General features: G+C 39.9%; 1 protein-coding gene across 5 annotated transcripts in view; it reads left to right on the top strand.

Annotated features, from left to right (window-relative positions):
- DAAM2 (dishevelled associated activator of morphogenesis 2) overlaps positions 1-18242 on the top strand; it is a 201415-nt gene that overhangs the window by 156919 nt on the left and 26254 nt on the right. For 4 of the 5 annotated variants that reach the window (XM_030269211.4, XM_072927612.1, XM_030269212.4 and 1 more), the window contains 3 exons: positions 3582-3689; positions 6360-6392; positions 9567-9673. In XM_030269211.4, the coding sequence (XP_030125071.4) occupies positions 3582-3689; positions 6360-6392; positions 9567-9673 (248 nt within the window). The remainder of the gene's footprint in view (positions 1-3581; positions 3690-6359; positions 6393-9566; positions 9674-18242) is intronic. The other variant, XM_072927613.1, reaches the window with a different exon arrangement.

Below are 18242 nucleotides of genomic sequence, written 5' to 3'. Positions count from 1 at the left end.
AATAGTTATCTTGATTTAAAAATAGGCCAAAAAATGCACCTTTTGCTTGAAGTGGATTTTTCTCACACTGAAGAAATGATCTAATATTAAGAGAAAAGTTTGGAAAATTTTTTGCCTTGTGCTTTGTTCATATCAGTTTTCAGATTCATAATGGAATTGTCAATTAAAATTTTAAGTTGCTTCCACTTTAATATTTGTTTACACAAATATTAACCTACTAATAAGCAGAATTTCCTGCTCCAGTATTCACAGAACACTCATCATTTCTGTGGTTTCTTTGAACCTGCAGGTCAGACAAAAATACTTTAAGTTTTCACTCATGCTGTGAAGTTACTGAGGCATGATGGACTTTGATGCCTTCCAGAATATCATTATTTATCTATCAGGGTGAATAAAATCATCCTTTAGATGTAGCAGAGGACAGTTTGATATGATTTGTAGTGCCATGAAATGCTGTCAGTTTCTAATGTCATTTTGTCCATCAGCAAACTGGGATTCACCATAAAGGTGGAATGATGCAACTGCTACAGTGAGTGAATTATTAAATGCAACATACCAAAAACTCAGCTTGATGGAGCAAATGCCTTGTCAATTCTTGTTCTCATAGTAAGATGTTTCCTGACCTGGTATGTGGCACCATTTCAGTTCACAGGGTTTGCTTTTCCAAGTGGGCCAAAATTTTCCAAAGCACAGGAACCACAGACATTGGAAGATTTGTAGATTGAATGAATGAATCAATAAACAAATACATGAAAATGGAGAGAAAAACATTACAGATAAAATGACTGCTCTTTTTTTTTTAGTTTTTTTTTTCTTTCTAGTGGCAGAGAAGAAAAAACAAGAAAAGAAGGAATAAAGAATTTATTTTTAAATTGTTATTTAGGGAACATAAATATTTTTATGATGCTGAGGGAATCATTTATCATAGCAACCACATTATGCAAGTCTGTTTCCCTTAAAATGCTCTGTCTTCTCTGGCTGATGACAAGGAAGTATCAGCCAGTTAATCCATAACTGTGTAAACTGTGTATCAAGAGTTCAGTCCAGGAAGTTATCTGGCAGCAACATGAAAATTTTCAAGGACAGAGCTATAGTAGAAATAGAAGAGACAGGCCCATTGCAAGTGTTAACTTGTTTATACCTCTCTGTGCCTTGATTTTATTTTGATTGCATTAGTCCTAAAATGGGATTTCTTTGGTCAAAGTTCTGTTTGTGCACACCATTGCAAGAGGTGCTGCTTTGGAATTTGTCTTTCTGCTACAAGTAGCATACAAACCATCCTGTACAGGACCAGACTCAACCTGGATTTTTAAATGAATCTGAATTGAAGTTGGAATAATTTTCACTGGGTTTTCCTAGGAAAGCAGGGGGAGAACTACTCTCTGCAGTCCTGTTCTGAGTCCCAGAACTTCCTGTTTTGGCACCTTTGCAGTTCATTCAGACTAGGCTGTTCTGTAGAACATTTTCACTGTTCTTGCCATTAGTGAGGAAACCTCACTCCCATCAGATTTTTGTAGCTGGACAGGTAGATGGGCAAGACTCATGACTAGCTGTCTTGAGTCACATCCAGCCTCTGCCAAACACAGAATACAGCTTTTTGGCATCCTCAGGGCTCTATCCCAGTGATGACTCTGAGGACTCCTGTCAAGAAATATTCTACCATTTCAGTGTTTGATTGGACAGTCTGAAAGAGTGAGGCGCTCAGAGAATTACTCTGCTGTTCAAATACATCCCTCAGGATTTATAATTCGTGTTTTACAAAGCCAGCTTGGAAATTGAATGAGAATGATCACTCTACCTGGATGCTTCTGGCTAACATTGGCAGTGGAGTTCAGGGCTAGGATAAAAAGAAAATTAATTTTGTCTCCTATTGCTTTGTCTGAGATGAGCCTCCCAGACTTGTTTGCCATGTCACAGTCGCATGTTCTTCCTGCTATGGAAAGAAGAACCACACTGATTGCAAGGGATGATAGAATGATATTGGTGAGCCAGCTCAGGGATGGGTGCTGCTCCCATCTAGGATAGACACTCAGTGTGAACAGCACTGCAGACACCCCTCCTTACCCTCAGGCACTCACAGCTGCCTCTGGAGAAAGGGTGTTGGTTTTCCTCCACAGTGTCTGCCCTGCCAGGAATTTTCTCCAGAACACTTCACACTTTTATTTCCCCCTCATTTTATCCTCCTCAGTTTTTTTTCCCTTGCTCCTTGAGCCTTGTGGCTTAGCACATTTCCCTCATTCCTTTTGATGACTCTGAATGGGAAGTAGAGCCTGTTCCTAATTAAGTTCTGATAATGAAGTGCTAACGCACTTTGCTGTGTAGGTACAAGTCAGATACTTCAGAGCTGGAACCTGTGTGAGGGTTTCATTGCTATTGCTCGTGGTCCCTGGCTTTCTCTGCATCAGTGTTCTGGCTCTTCATCTCCTGGCATTTGCTTAGATCTTTTCTTGCAAATTTATTTTTCCTTTTAATCAGCATTTTCATTATTTTTGCAGTTAATAAAGTACAATAAATACACGTGTTGTAAACTACATGAACTAAGAATAGTGGTGTCAGTGGTGTGAAGAGCACCCAAAGCTTGTCCCGCACAAGATGCACCTTAAGAGTCAGTAGGAAGAAGAAGGTAGTTTGATCTGTGTCCTCTGCCAGAAAGGAGATCTGTCGTGAGAATGTCAGCAGGAGACCCAAGACCTTCACTTGGTGATTGCTGATTAGTTAATTAGTGCACTACAGAAGCCTGTTTGTTCTGGATTTGGTGGACAGCAAGTAGGAGTAGAACTTCTCTCTGTGCCTGTCTGCCTCCATGCTAATTATCTGCCAAAAAGCTCGGATTCCTGGCATTCAGGATAATGTATCATCATAAGAGTTGTGAACATTTCCAGTTACCCTGAATGATGCTGTTTCAGGAATCTGGGTATAGTTTGTGTCTATCTGGCTTGACAAAGACCTCATGTAGACAAGGGAGTTCATGTAATAGGAAACAATTAGACTTCAAAGACTCAAAAGCTTAAAAGTAAAATAAAATAATAAACTACTTTCACAGGCAGACATAATGAAAACCACACACCCTTTAAGCTTTACAAAAGGACCTGGATAAATTTGCAAAAGGGAAGATGTGTCTGGGGTTTGTCATGCATCAGTGCTTTTCCTAAGCTTTTTCCTCTTGATGGTAACACTCCTTTCAGCATGACCACAGTCATTGTGTTAGACAGATGGCCACTCTTGAAAGGAAATATGCTGTGGGATCATGGATAATGCTTGAGATGTGGTCTGCTAGTCTTGGAATGTGCCTTTTCATTAGAGGCTTGCTGTGATGAAAAACTACAAAATAGTATTTTAACAACAAGCAAGAAAACCCAAACAAACAAACAACACCAAAAAAGAAACCCACCCCAAAATGAAACAATATTTTTTCTCCTTTGACTCTTGAAACAACGTGTGTCCTCTAAAATAACAACAGTAGTGGATAGCAATGTGACCAGTGAGTAGAAAAGAATGATCTATCCAAATGGGATTGGATGGTCTTAGCTAAATATTTTTGCTATCTTTGCTATCTAGTTAAAATATGTCCTTTCCTTTAGGAGAGGATCCATGGCACAATTTGGAATGAGATTGATGATTTAAAGGCATTCAAGGTGCTGGATCTAGAAGATTTTGAAAAGATGTTCTCCGCGTATCAGAGGCACCAGGTAGGAGTGAACTCTTCCGTAACTTTTCTGTCTTGGATTTCTGGAGGAGAAATGAATACACGACAGTGGTCTGAGCCCTTGCCCACCTACAGTCAGGCTGCATCACTTGATGCCCTGCCACTTTCCAAAAAATCTGAAGACAAAAAGAAGTTGGGATGGACACAAGGGGCAGGGTTTAAACTTCTGATACGGACATACTTCATACTCACAGGCAGCTCTCAGAGACAGCACCTACCAACAGGTAATGCTCTCGTTAATGTCATTGGCCACTGACTTCCAAAAGCTGCAGAGGTTTATGTTTATATTTGCATATCAAACTTCCTGTTTCTCCCATTTATCCAGAGAAAAAAGGCTGTAGTCCTCTGAGTACAGAGCAAGGTGACTGTATTAGCTTTCTTTAATTTTGTCTATTTTTTCCTAAACAGCCAACTGCCTGAACTGGCTAGGTGACTGAATCAGTCTGAATTACCGATTAGAGAACAAACAGCATACTTTAAAAGTGACCATTTATTAGAATGTCTATTTTCCCTCCTCTTTTTCTTGGAAAGCAAGTCACTTTCAATCTTTCTATCTCCACTGAATGAGATTTAGCAGCAGACTGGTTGTACTTTCACTCCTTGAACCTCCCCCAGATTTCCTTTGCTTTTGGAATATTTTCAGTGTTTTGTATGCTGCAGAAGTGGATCATTACTCTGAAGTTTTAGGAAAAGACACAGACCCAACTGCCATAAACAACTTTTATGATTATTCCTTTCGGTGATGATAACTACTTCATTAACTGACTCAGTACCTTAAAATTAACAATCGAACCCCTTGTCTTTGGATTTTCCATCTTCTCCCTTCTCTCTTTTATTTTTCTATCTAATCCTATAAACATAATGAATAACTCTTTTTATTTACAAGTTCACAGCCACATGGATAAGCTGTGAAGAATGATGTTAACTGTTGCATGATGAGATTTCATTTCTCATTCTGCTTTTGCAAATAGCTGATGCTGTTTCAGTGGGTCCCTTTCTCTTTCTGTAAATCACATTCCTTGAAACAAGATCTTAGTTTGTAGAAGGGAAGAAAGGCACACAAAACTTCAGTGCTGTTAAGAGATTGGATTTGGACCCTGTCCCAAGAAATTGTGTTCCAATGTTTCAGGTGCAAACCTTGCAGCTTCCTCACTAGAAATGACCTTGCAAAGCCTTGCTTCCTTTTGTCCCCAAAAACCAAAGCCAAAGCTGTCCTGGTCTCAGTTAGAATCATAATATTTATGACTATGTTACCAATCACTGGAAGGCAGCCTGAGCTATTCAGCCATAAACTAACCTGACCCTTACCCCTGCCTCCGTGGGTCTCTGAGCAGTACTCTTCCATCCTCATTAAACACACTTTATGACAGTGGCTCCAGACTCTAGAGTAACACTTATGTAAGCTTCTTGTATTTTTGTGCAGTTAGACATCTTGCTGCCCTTACAGCTTTTGTTGAAGTTTTTACATTATTTTAGGAGATTTTTTTTCCTCCTTAAATATTTTGTTTTTGTTACTTTAAGTGATACTTCCTATTTCATCCATACTTGCTTCAATGTGAACTGGATTCCATTCATCGAGTTCTCATCAATTTTCTTTTCTTTTTTTTTTTTTTCAGACCAGGCAACAAAAATTGCTTTTGAATTAAAATTTTATGAGAATTTTTTCAGTTCATATTTAGTCTTTTTTCCTCCTTTACTTTTGGAAATGTTCCACTCTGACCAAGTATGTGTTTACTCTGGGTTTGTGACTTTTAAACTTCATCCAAATGTCTGTAAAGAAAAATGTCAATGCAAAGCCCTGCTCTTTTGCATCTGAAATGTTGAATGAGTAGAGATAAAGACATTTCTTTCTTTGCTGTTATTAACATGACCTTTGTGTTTTTTCCAGTTTCATTTACATTAAACATTTTTTTCTATTTTCTAATTATTTTAATGACAGAGGGTCTCTTCTCCTCTCTCAAGCCCAGTGTGTCCTTTTTGGTGGCTATGAGGGAAAGCAAAATTGTCCACTGTACAGAATGCTGGACCAAGTATTCTTACACTTGTCTTTTTGACCTTGCTCTAATCTTACTGTGTAATATTGACCTTTTGATTCAGTATAGCTGGTGTTTTCCTGGAGTAATGAGTAAGTCATTAAATAGTTGAAATTTGTCATCCAGAAGTGCTGTACTGCCTCTTTGGTGGTGACTGAGTGCTTTCAAAATACTTGGCTACAAGTTGTTAAAGGGTATGACGGGCCATTGAAACAAGTTATATTTGTTAATACCCACAAACTGTGCCTGTGCATCAGGAGAGGAGAACTGACCCTCAAGTTATAACCTTGGCAGTTCTTTCTGGACTGGATTTGTAAAGGTATTTAAGCATTAGCCTAGTTAATATTTAAAAACCTAAAAGATTCATGCTTTGGAGACCAAATTTATTATTTTCATAAAAGACCTAGGACTCTTAGTTCCATGATATCTGCTAATTTAAAATATACAAAGAAATGCTGAAATACCTTTGAACCATCTGGGCCAGTATTACTTGCTAAGCATTATATGCTCTTAGAAAACAGTGTGTGTCTAAATTCAGCTGCCTTGTTAAACTTGGTATCTCTCTGTGCTAATTTTTGGCATGTTTCCCTCTTCGTTATTTGTGACTGCTGCCTGCATAGGACCTGCTAACTAACCCCTCCTCCTGTAAGCAGGTGAGTATCATTGTCTGCTGATCCTCTTGCCATGTGTGTGAAGGGCAAGTCCTGGACCATGCCATTATGGGGTCACAGCTCATTTCTTTCATATGCCCTTGCACTCTGCTTTTTTGATGGGGAAGGTGGTACAAATAATTCTTTTAGCTGTGTTATCGCTGTGATAGGAGGTAGTCCTTGTTCTTTCACTTGCTTGTATCTCGCTGCTGGTGTCTGTAGTCTCTTTTTTTATGATCCTGAGGAAAAGACCAGGGACAAAGAAGAATGTCAGTGTGAACTCTACCTTATCCAAAGTAATACTCTTTTGAGAGGAGAACAAAAGGGTCTCTCAGAGAGCCTTTTTTCCCACTGTTCCTATTTCTGTTCTGCCTGCTTTGAACAGTCCTGAAGTCTTCAGATGCGCTTACTAAGCCACAGACTTTCTGATAAAGGAAATATTTATTTGCATAGAACTGGGCATTTTGGCAGAAGGATTTATGCCATCTGAGGGGCAGAAGAGTTCAAATGGACAGCTGAAACCCTCAGAAAGTTCAGCAAAAGATTAAAATCATGTTTTGATAGAAATAGTGGATTATGCATGTCTTTAAACTGGCTACCTCTCAAGCAAAATTCTTGGTAACAACTTTGGTAAAAGTGATGCTATCAGAAAAGGACTGTTTAGATATGATTATAAGTAATCATAATAACTAAGAAATTAGTTCTCAGCGTGGAGAAGTGAAGTTCCTATACAGAGAACTGTATTTGGGAAGTCTAGTCACAGCTTTTGCCACGCTGGGGAGGTTTAACATGGCAGCATATCAAAACAAGTCCATATAGTAGACAGATTTCTCTGAAGTATTGATAATTGCCAGAAACTAGGGTGCTGCCATGGTACGGGTCTTCAGCTAATAGAAATCAAATTGTATTTGAAGCAAGGTACCAAGGTGATGAACATATTCTACATGTATAGTCATTTCAGCACTGAAATTTTAGCCGAGTTCTGAATTTGCAACTAAAATACCAAATATGAAATACTCTTTGTAGCACATAACATGATGTTATCCCAGGGGAGAAGTCAGTAAAGGATGAATGCATAAAACTTAAGTCACCTTGTCTGTCAGGCTGACACCAACTCCAACTGTTCTTGCATTCAGGGCTTGGGCTCTCTCACAAAAGCTAGTCACCACTGCCTCCTTGCTCCTCTTTTTCTGTGTCTGAGAAACTATGGATAGTCCATATGCAATCTGTTTTCCTTGAATTAAGCTTGGAATTTGGCTTTGGTAAAACCTGAGGCTTCATCTGCTTTTGCTTACACATGACTCCAAGTAGCTATAAATACCTCTCTCCTCAATATGAGTTGAAGAGGATATATTTTTAGATGAGTCTAGCCCTTATGACCAAGGAGTGGGTCATGTCTGAATAGTTCAAGTTATTCATCTGTGTAGAGCTCTGTGGGTTGGGGAATTGGAAATGGCATGGACACTGTTATATCAATTCCCGCTGGATGGCTTTAAAGAAAGCTGGCTAAACCCCCACCTCCCATACATAGCCAAAGGCCAAAACTTTTTTTCTCTTGGGATGGGTGCTGGTTGTCACTATCCAGGTGTCCTTGTCTGCAAATATTAGCTAGTGAGGAACAGTGACGCTTTTAAACCAAGAGCACAGACCAGCAAGTTGCTTTCTTCCTTTAAACAGCTGCCCATCTCCATATTCCCCTGTCTTCCTACCCACAAACTGAGAAAACGTAAGAAAACTTTCAAATTTCTATATGCCAGATTATGCTGGGGGCATTCCTCTTGTTGGTATTGTTGCTTATTCTCTCAGAAATAATAAACTTATCCAATGACAATTTTGCCTTTTTTGGAAACATTATTTGATATATTGAATAACATTGCAATTTTATTTTTGCCAAGCTAAATGCTTTGGGCACATCTAGAAGAATTTACTGAGTTCATGTCTTCAGCTAGTGCATTGTACCTGCTTAAAAATGTCACTTTCTATTGGTGGTGGCTCACTGAAACACTTTTGGATGTGGCTGCATCAATCATTTGTCTACCCAGGAGCAACACAGATTTGTGGTAGCTGACTGTAACAACAACAGAAATGAAAACTAGCACTATGAACCTCTGATTTACACTGAACTCTCAAATGCTTGGGTGTCAAAATCTCTTCAGTCATGCTGGTATAAGTAATTGAGTTGCAGAACCTTGAGTCCTGATAGTGGGTTCTGGGAAGCACCCATTCTGTGTGCTTGCCATGATCTGGCATGTTTCCCTGAGTATCTGCTCTTGACCACTGCCAGGGACATGATGCTGGGACCTTTTGATCTGACTCAGCATGCTTGCTGTTATATGCTAAAAAAGAAGTCACGTTGCTTATTTGATGGGTGCGTTTAAAGCTATATTATACTGGTAAATCTCAAAATCTCACAGTCTGACAATATGGATCTCATGAAAAGGCATTTTTTTAAATGGTTACTGCAGCAGTGAGCTGGGAAAATGAAAACTGGATGGTCAGATTGAGTTTGGAAATATTTTATCTGTGTGTTATGACAAATGGACTGGATTTTCAATTTTTTTTTTGGGTGATGAGTCTGGCAGTGGGGTTATACAGACAACTTTGCAAAAGGGTGATTTCTGTGTGATTAAATGTATGAATTAGTTTTTAAAGGAGAAGATAATTTAAATGTAGATTTTTGCCATTTAATAAGATATATTTAGTAAGATAAATGTCATCATGCCCTACTGTTTGCATCTCTCATGGATGGATTGGTCAGCTCCAATGGCAGCCATAAGACATAAGAGAAGGGAGTTTATCTTTTGTACTGCAGCCTTTCAAGAATGCTGTGTAACCCCTGGAGGAGGCATTTGCTGAAGGATATGCTGTGACACCAGTAAACTTCATCATATGTGTGCCCATTTTTCACATTAACATAATGTAATGGTAGAGTGAGTCCAATCGGTCAGAATCAGGTCCAGTATTTGGGATCAAAGATGAGCTTCTAGATGTTAATGAATGATTTGTGTTTGTCTAGTAACACAGGATCTACTCCCATGCTTTCTGCCTTTGTCTCCTTTTCTTATTGTGTGGGTGGATTTTTCTAGGTTGGGATGGGTTTGTTCATTACACTGAGCTAAGTCTGTCAGTGAGAAGCATAATCCTGATTGTTTTCCCTCCCTTTTGCAATACTTGCAGAAAGAGATGGGCTCAACAGAAGACCTTTACCTCTCCACACGAAAGGTGAAAGAGCTCTCCGTGATTGATGGCCGGAGGGCCCAGAATTGTGTCATTCTCCTTTCCAAGTAAGTGTGCTAAGCCTTAGCTCACAGGGTGTGCCATGATCAATGCAGGGGCAAGAGGGGATGAAATTAAACAAATGGATGTGTTTCTTTTCCCAACTAGACCTGCTGTTTAATACCTGCAGAGCCTCAGATAAACCTCTCTTACCATGTCATAAAAACACGTTTCTCATACGTGTTATCTCACTTAATAAAAATATCCACACACACACGTTTTGTGTGTCAAAACAGGTGGTCATCAGCTTCTATCTGAAGACTCATCAGAAAATGATCAATACTCATTGGTAGATGAAAGCAGCTCTTTGGCAGTGCTTGCACTTCACTCTAAGTAATGTGTCCCCCATGTTTTGTGTCTGTCATTTGTCTCTGTTCTGTGTGTTTCTTTCTAAATATTGCTCTGACCATCTCCCTGGAATACAGATGCTGGAATACAGCAGAGCTGAGTGTGATGTTCATTTTTGACTTGTGGTGGAGACAGTGGTAAACACAGGCATTTGTATTCAAGACCCTGAAATGAGCTCAGCTGGTTAGAGCATGGTGCTAATAATATCAAGGTTGTGGTTTAAATCCTGTATGGGCTAATTACTAAAGAGTTGGACTCAATGATCCTTGTGGGTCCCTTCCAAACCAGAATATTCCATGAATAATTAAGTCTTCTACTTGTAAATTGGGTTTTTGAAGCCAAGAGTTGCCTTTGTGTATTCCTGAAATGACTAAGGCATTCAGATAAAGTGACATCAGGGCCCTCTATATTTTTTCATGTCTTTCTACAAACATGACTGCTGGGTTTGAGGTCTGCACCATCAGATTTGTGCCGACACTGATCAAACTGAGAAAGTTGCCTTTCCTACCAGAGCAAGGACAGCAAGGCTGGAGACAAAAACTGATAAAACTGTGGCAGTACTGAGTGGCAAAAGTGTTTCATTGGGCAGTAGAAAATATGGATTTATATGGATGTGAGGCTTGTCTGCTCTAGCAAGCTAATAGTTAAAGCAAGGTTGCAGCCAGACAATGAGGAATGGAAGGAGTTCTTTCCCTTGCTAGTGAAACCTGTGGAGGCTCTCATTGTGCTATTTATGTGGCATTAGCCTGCATGCCAGCAGGACTCCCACCATCCAAACCTTCACTGAGGAAAGGCTTACATTTCTCTCTCTGCAGCAGTTGCCAACAGGTATCTTTGCTGGTGTTGGCAGCTGGTTGAGGCTGGGGCAGAGGGATGGGGAAGCATAAGGGCACCAGGATTTTCATGCTGTTTGATGGACATACTGAATTGTGTCTGGGGTTCAGATTAACTCTGTAAACAGGTGGAATATTTCCTGGAAGTGGTAACATCATGTGTTCAGTTGGCTGGGCCAAGGAGGATCCAGGAAGGTGATCCATGACTTGGTATGGCACTAGATATTTATTTGTAAAAGTCTTCTGTCTCCAAAACAAATGTGGACAGCAGCAATGGATATTTTTCAACATTCACCTCCTCTGCTGTGCAAGTCTAGGCAATTTTACTTGAGAAGAATCCTCTCCATACAGAAAGAGAGAAGGGACAGTTTCTGTGTTTTGTCTTTTTGCTGCCTGCAGCAGCAAGGTCATTAAAGCATGAACCTTGCACTTCAAGATACATGGCATGTGTTCACTCCAGTCATGCCATGAAGTTAGTGCACCTTGAACTGCATGTCTGGACTCAAACCAGAGGTGAAAAGCTGTGTTTGTGACTGTCAGCTTCTTCACTAGGAAACATCCTGCTCTTATTGTTAGCAGGTCTCAGATGGAGGATAGAGATTTGGAGACTGTGGTGTCCCTATGGAGCCTGCAAGTTTGCACTGTGCTCTGTTAACTGTGCTGCTGTGGAATTGGAAACACCACCAGCCAGGGCTATCCCACTGACTTAGATAATTTAATGTTTGTAACAGATAATGTTACACCCAGAATATCAGAAATATTGTTCAGGTTGGCCCAGGATTGGTATTCCTCCCCAAACTTCTCTTCTAAATGCAACCAGAAAAGCAAAAATCTTTGGGAGCTAAAATAGCACCTTTAAATTCTTGCCTCTTTTTTTGCAGTTTGTGCAAAAAGTGTGGTTCTAATATTAAAGACAGGAATTGGGAGGAATGGCTTCAGACAATAGTTGAAAGGGCTTTACAACCCCTTTGCAGGTTTTTTCATTACCATATGTCTTCCTCCTTGAGGTTAGACCCTGAAGAAGAGACACTCCCAAACAGATCATCCCTGCACTGCACTGCATTGCTGCCATGCACTTGCTGCTCCTGCAGCACGCCTCATACACGTGCATGGGAACATGCACACACATGCAGAGAGAGGGGATTTAAAACTGGTGACAAACAAAAGGAGTTTGGGCAACCCAGCTGCAGCCCCAGATTTCAGGTTGCCACAGTATCTGCCAACAGCTGTTTCCAATTGACTCTTACTGTGCATATATCCCTGTAGTTTATTCCCCCTTTGTTTACACTAAACCATCATGTCCTTTAAAATAAAATAGCTGCATGGGTTGGGTTTTCTTTCCCTCCCCTACTCAAATGTTTTTGTTTTACTAGCACTGTGTTAGAAGGGGTCAGGCAGAGCTCATATTTCATATGGTCCAACAAGCCAAAACCTATCAAGAGTGAGAAATAGATGTCTCTTGCTTTCTTTTGCAGAGAGACTGCCGCATGGTAGGCTGAAAAGAGATGAAAATTGAATTGCTAGTTGATTTTTGCTGACATCTAACAAATTCATAAACCTTCCTCCCCAATCTCATCTTTATTTCCATAAAAAGATATCTCTTTCAACTACTCAGTAGTAGCATCTTTCAGTTTTCCTGCAAAAAAAGGATTAAATTGTCCCTGTTTAATAGAGTCTGATGGATCTAAACCAAAGCTGTGTTCCACAGGCCATCTTCAAAGGCTTAAAAAAGCATAAGATGAGTTTCTGTCACAGTACTTCCAGTAGGCCATAGTTCAACCAGGACGTGGAACCATCTGTTTGTAGTGAGTTCAGGCACCCACCAGCTTCAAATTTAGCTTTCTTAATGGTGTTTCAAACATACAGTTGCTTATGTCACACTAGAAATCTGCTATCTCTCATGAATTTCCTGATGTCTTCAGTTTTCTCCGGGCTGGAGTTCTGTTGTCAGACTTGTGTGGTCTGGAAGAGTCATCCCAGATGCCTGTGTTTCCCTGCTTTCACCTAGCAGCTGGAAATTTCTCTGCCCTCTTTCACCACTATGGCTTCTCCCAGCCTCCATTACTTTAAAGTAATTGATAATATGTTCACTGCTCTGTTTTTGCAGTGCCCTTTCTTTAAATGTTCTTGCAGAATAGGCCCAAGATATGTATGGTTCACTGTCTTGCCCTGAGAAATGCTCTGGAGAGATTCAGTTCTTTGAGACATCTTGCTTGGAAGAAGGCTGAATGTATACTTTAAGCACATTATTTTGCATGAAGTCCAGCAGTTCTTCTGAATAATGTGATGAGTTTGTTATTTCTGTGGCTCAGTGAGTCAGCAGCAGTCTTCTCAAGAGGGTGGAAATGGTAGGAGTGCTGGCAAAATGTCATAAAACCAGTAGTAGCAGAAAGCAGAATCTGACTACACAAGAATAGTTTTAAATGTGAATGTGACATTAGACAGGTACTAGCAGGCAGGTTTATCAAATGTTTGTGGATTTGTCAATTCAAACATCAGTAAGGGAGAAGAAAAAAGGCTTGGGCAGAATTTGCAATGAGATTACAAGAGATAAACTATTTTTCTCACATCACTGTACTTCCTCAGTGCTTTTAAACTCTTTCAGTTGAGACATTAAGGGGATGAGCTATTCAGCCAATGTCAGCCTCTGTGTACCAGCTTTCCACTGCCCCACTCCCTGTGTGCCTTTCTGCCATGTGACAATTCAGTGTTCACCCTTGTTTTAAGGTAAATTTCAAGCAGTATGATAGTATGAAGCAGAATTCTGGGGTACAGATCATATCTTGATATAGAAAGAGCTGATTGGACTCAGCATTCCTGTTCCTCAGTGTTCTGTATTGAAAAACACTGGGCAGTAAGCAGTGCCTGCTGGATTCCTGGAGAGATTTTTTTTTGGCTTTAAATAAAGGTCCACAATAAATGGCTTTACCTGCTATGCTGAGTCCATACTCCAAGGCAAATGGAACATGTCAGTGCCATCCTGTCTGAGATCACAACTAGGAACCTGAAGGTAAGGTTGTGATAAAAGATGAACCACTGCCTCATCAATATGTCATGGTAATTTGGGGATTCCCGTATTTGGTCCTGCTTTACTCCTCTTGGCTCAGAAAGATAGTCAGCTCCAGATCCTTCTTGGAAGGTAATTGAGAGTATTTGAATGCAAAGTTGCTTGTTTACTCATAAGCTTTTGCTGAAGGAGAACAAGAAAAAAAAAAAAGCTGTTTTTTTCTGTATTTGCCAGAATACTTTCACAGTGATGTTCTGCAAATGCACTGTTGGATTTTTTTCTCCTAATATGTTGTTATAATGGTGTAAGATGTACCTAGTAAAATGTCCCAGCTGTTGTCCCACAAAGGATAAAACACTGTTGTCTTCACTAAAGAGATGAGTGGGCAACTGAGATAAGATGTGGAAAGAGTGGTTGCATCTTTCTATCTTCTGGCTGAATGTGCAGTAAGAACAGCCTGCCTCCTGAATGCTGCTCCTGAGAGGAGGCCTTTATGGGATAGTGACAATTAGTATTCCCAAAATGTAGATATTTGAAAAGCTTGCAGTTTGGGAGCTGTACAGAACCTTAGGAGAGCTCAGGAGTTAGAGAAGGCTTGTGTCTCAGTCACAAAGTTTGGGAGGGAATTAAGTAGTAGCCTGTGGGAAATTACTTTGTGGAGATGGAGTATTCTGCAGTCACTAAAAGCTAAGATTTGGGTGAGCTGTACAAACTGGCCTTAGGACATAGCTAAGTGTCAATCAGTGCCTGTCACTGTCATAGCTGTTGGAAGCACTGTAGTTCAGTAGGAGGTATAAAATGTCCTTGATACACGATAATCAGTCCTCTTCTCCAAGGTAAAAGGAACAGTGGGTCTGTGATCCCTGTGGTATGGGAACTTAACATAGCTGCAACATAACTCCATTTCTCTGTTAGTGGGAAAGTATGCCTCCTTCTCAAAAGCTAGGAAAGATCCGAGGAACAAGCCCATGATGTAACTCACTTTTTCCTTGGAGAGGGAGATGGCTAATGAGTGACAAGCATTTTGCTTTGATTCATGGGAGGGAGAAACAGAGGGGGGAGGTTACTGTGAGTTAAATCAATGGGTATATTTAAGGAGAAAAAATGAGCGAGCACTGGGTGTCTGTAAGGGAAGTTGATGTAAAACTGCAACATGTCTCCCAGGCATGTTCTGAGTCAGGCTGCCAGCATTCTCCAAGAGGACGAAACAATAAACCACTTGATGTCTGCAAGTGAAGCTGGTGTTAAATCAGTCGAGGTGTCCTGGGGAGATTAGTGATGAATTACTCTGCAGAGTCAATAGAGATTATTTATGACGCCGGAGGGGATAGAGGGAGGCAGGCTAAGTACCATATCAGAAGTTATTTGGTACTTGTTGAGCTTTAACATTGCTTGAAGATGACTCAAGCAGTTGGACTTCCATATACTGCCACCAGATGTATGGGTGAGGGAAGAAGGAGGGAGTGCTCTGGGTAAAGATCCTTTTCCTTTCTCATCTGGCCAGTTTCAGGCTCCTGTTGAACAAAAACAGGCAGTATCTGTGCTATGAATGAATGTGCTGCAGATGAGGAAAGGGGCACTGTATTTTGTTCTGGTCACATTTACTTCCTGTGTCGTGATTCCAAGATACATGACTGCAGGCAGTATAAGGCAGAGGGACTACAGCTTGAACTGTATGCTGTTCCAAATTGAGTTACCTCCAGCAGCTGGAGGAAGAGTGCCTGGATCTGCAAAGCTTGTAAGAAAGTCATTGCAGCTTTCCAATAGATACCAAAATGTAATTTCTGCAGTGTAGATTTTTGGGCCATAATTCCACTTTAATTTTGCTGTCTTTCTCATATGAGTTTTAGGCTCTGAGGGATGCCTCTTTTCAGTTTTAAATGGAAAGATTTTACGCATCTGCTTTAGGTTCTTCTTTAATCAGTTCACCTGCTTCTGTTTAAAAGCAGCACATCTGTTTCACATTACTGCTGGCCATCTTTAAGATCTGCTACATGGCTGGGCATGAGTTTTGAAAATACAAGAAATCACTTGATTAACAATTCTTTGGCTGGTTATTCAGTTTGTAAATGGGAAGATCTGTGTTTTGTGTCATTGTTGCTTTTGAAAGGCATCCTGTCCCAGAAGAACAAGCCCATTTTGGAAGAGTAAGATTGTTCTGCTGTAAATCCTTCCATACTAGTAATTAGATTGGTAATAATCTAGGATGCACACCTGCAGGCACCATGACCCCGTTGCAGTCCTGTAAGTGACCAAGTTAAACTGCTTCTCAGCAGGGAACTGGCAAGCTTTCTGCTTTTCTCTACTGTGGGCTAAACCATTCAAACCAGATGTTTTTCTGCTGATGGCTGGCGGGGCACAGAATCATCCAAGAAATCAAAGTGTTTGTATAACTCTCTGTCCTTGGGGCTCTCAATTATTTTTGAACAGAAGATGTTTTCAAGTGTATTTAATGCTGATGAATGGCAGCAAACAGAATCCTTGGAATCCTTGGACTCCTGAACAGAACAGTAAGATCAGTGGTAATATATGCAACACCGTTGTGTTGATGTACCTTAAACCTGTTTATTTGGTCCTGTTTGCTGCACCCCCAAACACACACAGAGGTACTTCCACTGTGTAATGGGTGATCAGTGAGTAATTGCTCCAGTTATTTGCATGGAAAATACATGAAATGCACCCTCATTCTTTGTAAACTCTTGTAAACTTGAAAGTAGCAACAAAACCCCTCTACCCTGTTGTTAGTGGGCTGCTTTGTTTCATTCCCTCTCACAGACTGTGTTCCTGTGTTACAAATTAAGCCTAATCTGCAGATTGCAGATTCTGGAAAATGAAAAGGTGCTCTCTAAAGAAAAAATAATTAACAAAATGTAGCACTTTAAAAACTTCAGACACTGAATTGTTTGGTCATGTGTGTATGTGTCTCCTAGGGACCAGACCCACAGCCACCAGTTTCAGCCCTTCTCTGGTCATAGTGTTTGATCAGTTCAGAGTCACATAGCCATGGACTTTACAATTCACTATTTAAGCCAAAAGTAACTCTTCCATTTTCTGATTGAGGCTGCAGAGCTTTATGCAGAACCTCATGTAATGAAGTTTGCTGTTTTCATCCAGTGTCAAACCAATGACCTGAAGTAAAAAGTTTCCAACCTTTTCATTGTAAAACTGTTAATCTTTATATCTCATCTGAGCATTGTCCAATTATGAAGCTTTTATCTTGCTTAGCTGGTTTTCTGTCCTGGTGGAAAGATGACATGATGACCAACTTGGAGCACAATTCAATTAGCAGTTAGTTCAGAGATGTAATACTTACAGATCTCAAATACCTATTGATTCACATTTTAGTTTCCAGCTGTTGGTTATATTGGGTGATATTAAAATATTTTAAGTTTCTTATATTTAGTAATATTTCCTGTCTGTAAAAATAAAGCTTTTTTCTTTTGCTTTTACCATATTTTTCAAAAAATATGATTCTAGCCAAATGCCAATGGCAATATGAAATTTCAACATGGAACTTCTTAGCACTGAAGACTAAAATATTTTGCTTCATGCATCAGCCTGTCTCTTATTTATATTTACATTTTCTGTTTCTACTGTTAATTAATGATAATGATAGTAGAAGGTCCATGGAGACTGTAGACTTCACTCTTCAAGTATTTCTTTTTACACTCTGTTTGAGTCCCCAAACTGAGACTTTCTTGTAGATAGCTTTCCTTTATGGCTCACTTCAATATTCCCTACTTTCCTTAAATGACTGTGTATTATGGGTTGGAGTTGGTGCATTTCTTTGTTGACATCTGATCTGAGAAACCACCAAGTTCATTTCAGGTATCCATCAGGCAATATCTTGGTAATGACAAATTTTGACAACTCCTAATCTCTCCTGGATTTTGAGTGGAGACCTTGAGGCTTTTTTTCTTTATTGATTCTGTGTTCAGTTGTAGCTGATGACTCCTACTCATTGTACACAGATTGACAGAAGTAGGTGGTAAGGAGAGTGTAATCTCAGTACCTCAGATAACAGTAAAAAGCTCTTTTTTTCAGAGCTTGTTTTACAATATGAAACATAGATACGCAGATGCACAGATACACAGTCACATGGGCATGAAGAGTTTTAATATAGCAAAAGAACTTAATGAGGGAGATATGCGATATGGGGGAACTTGGAAGTACTTTTGATCTAGGAGGACTTAATTGTTATTAATCACCATCTGATTTTTGATGTGTGTTTGATTAACTGAAGAGGATGAAAATATATTATCCATCCTGTCTTTAGAGCTGACTGATTCTTCTTGCTGAATATTCTAGAATAGCAACTTCACAGCAGAGCTTCCTGTGGTTGTTTCATGCCTGTTTGCAGCATTTCAGACTTCTTACTTTCTGAATTGT

This window comes from Taeniopygia guttata, chromosome 3, assembly GCF_048771995.1.
Source record: "Taeniopygia guttata chromosome 3, bTaeGut7.mat, whole genome shotgun sequence".
Taxonomy (NCBI): domain Eukaryota; kingdom Metazoa; phylum Chordata; class Aves; order Passeriformes; family Estrildidae; genus Taeniopygia; species Taeniopygia guttata.
Note: the sequence above shows the minus strand (reverse complement) of the source record. Positions and strands in the feature narration are given on the sequence as shown.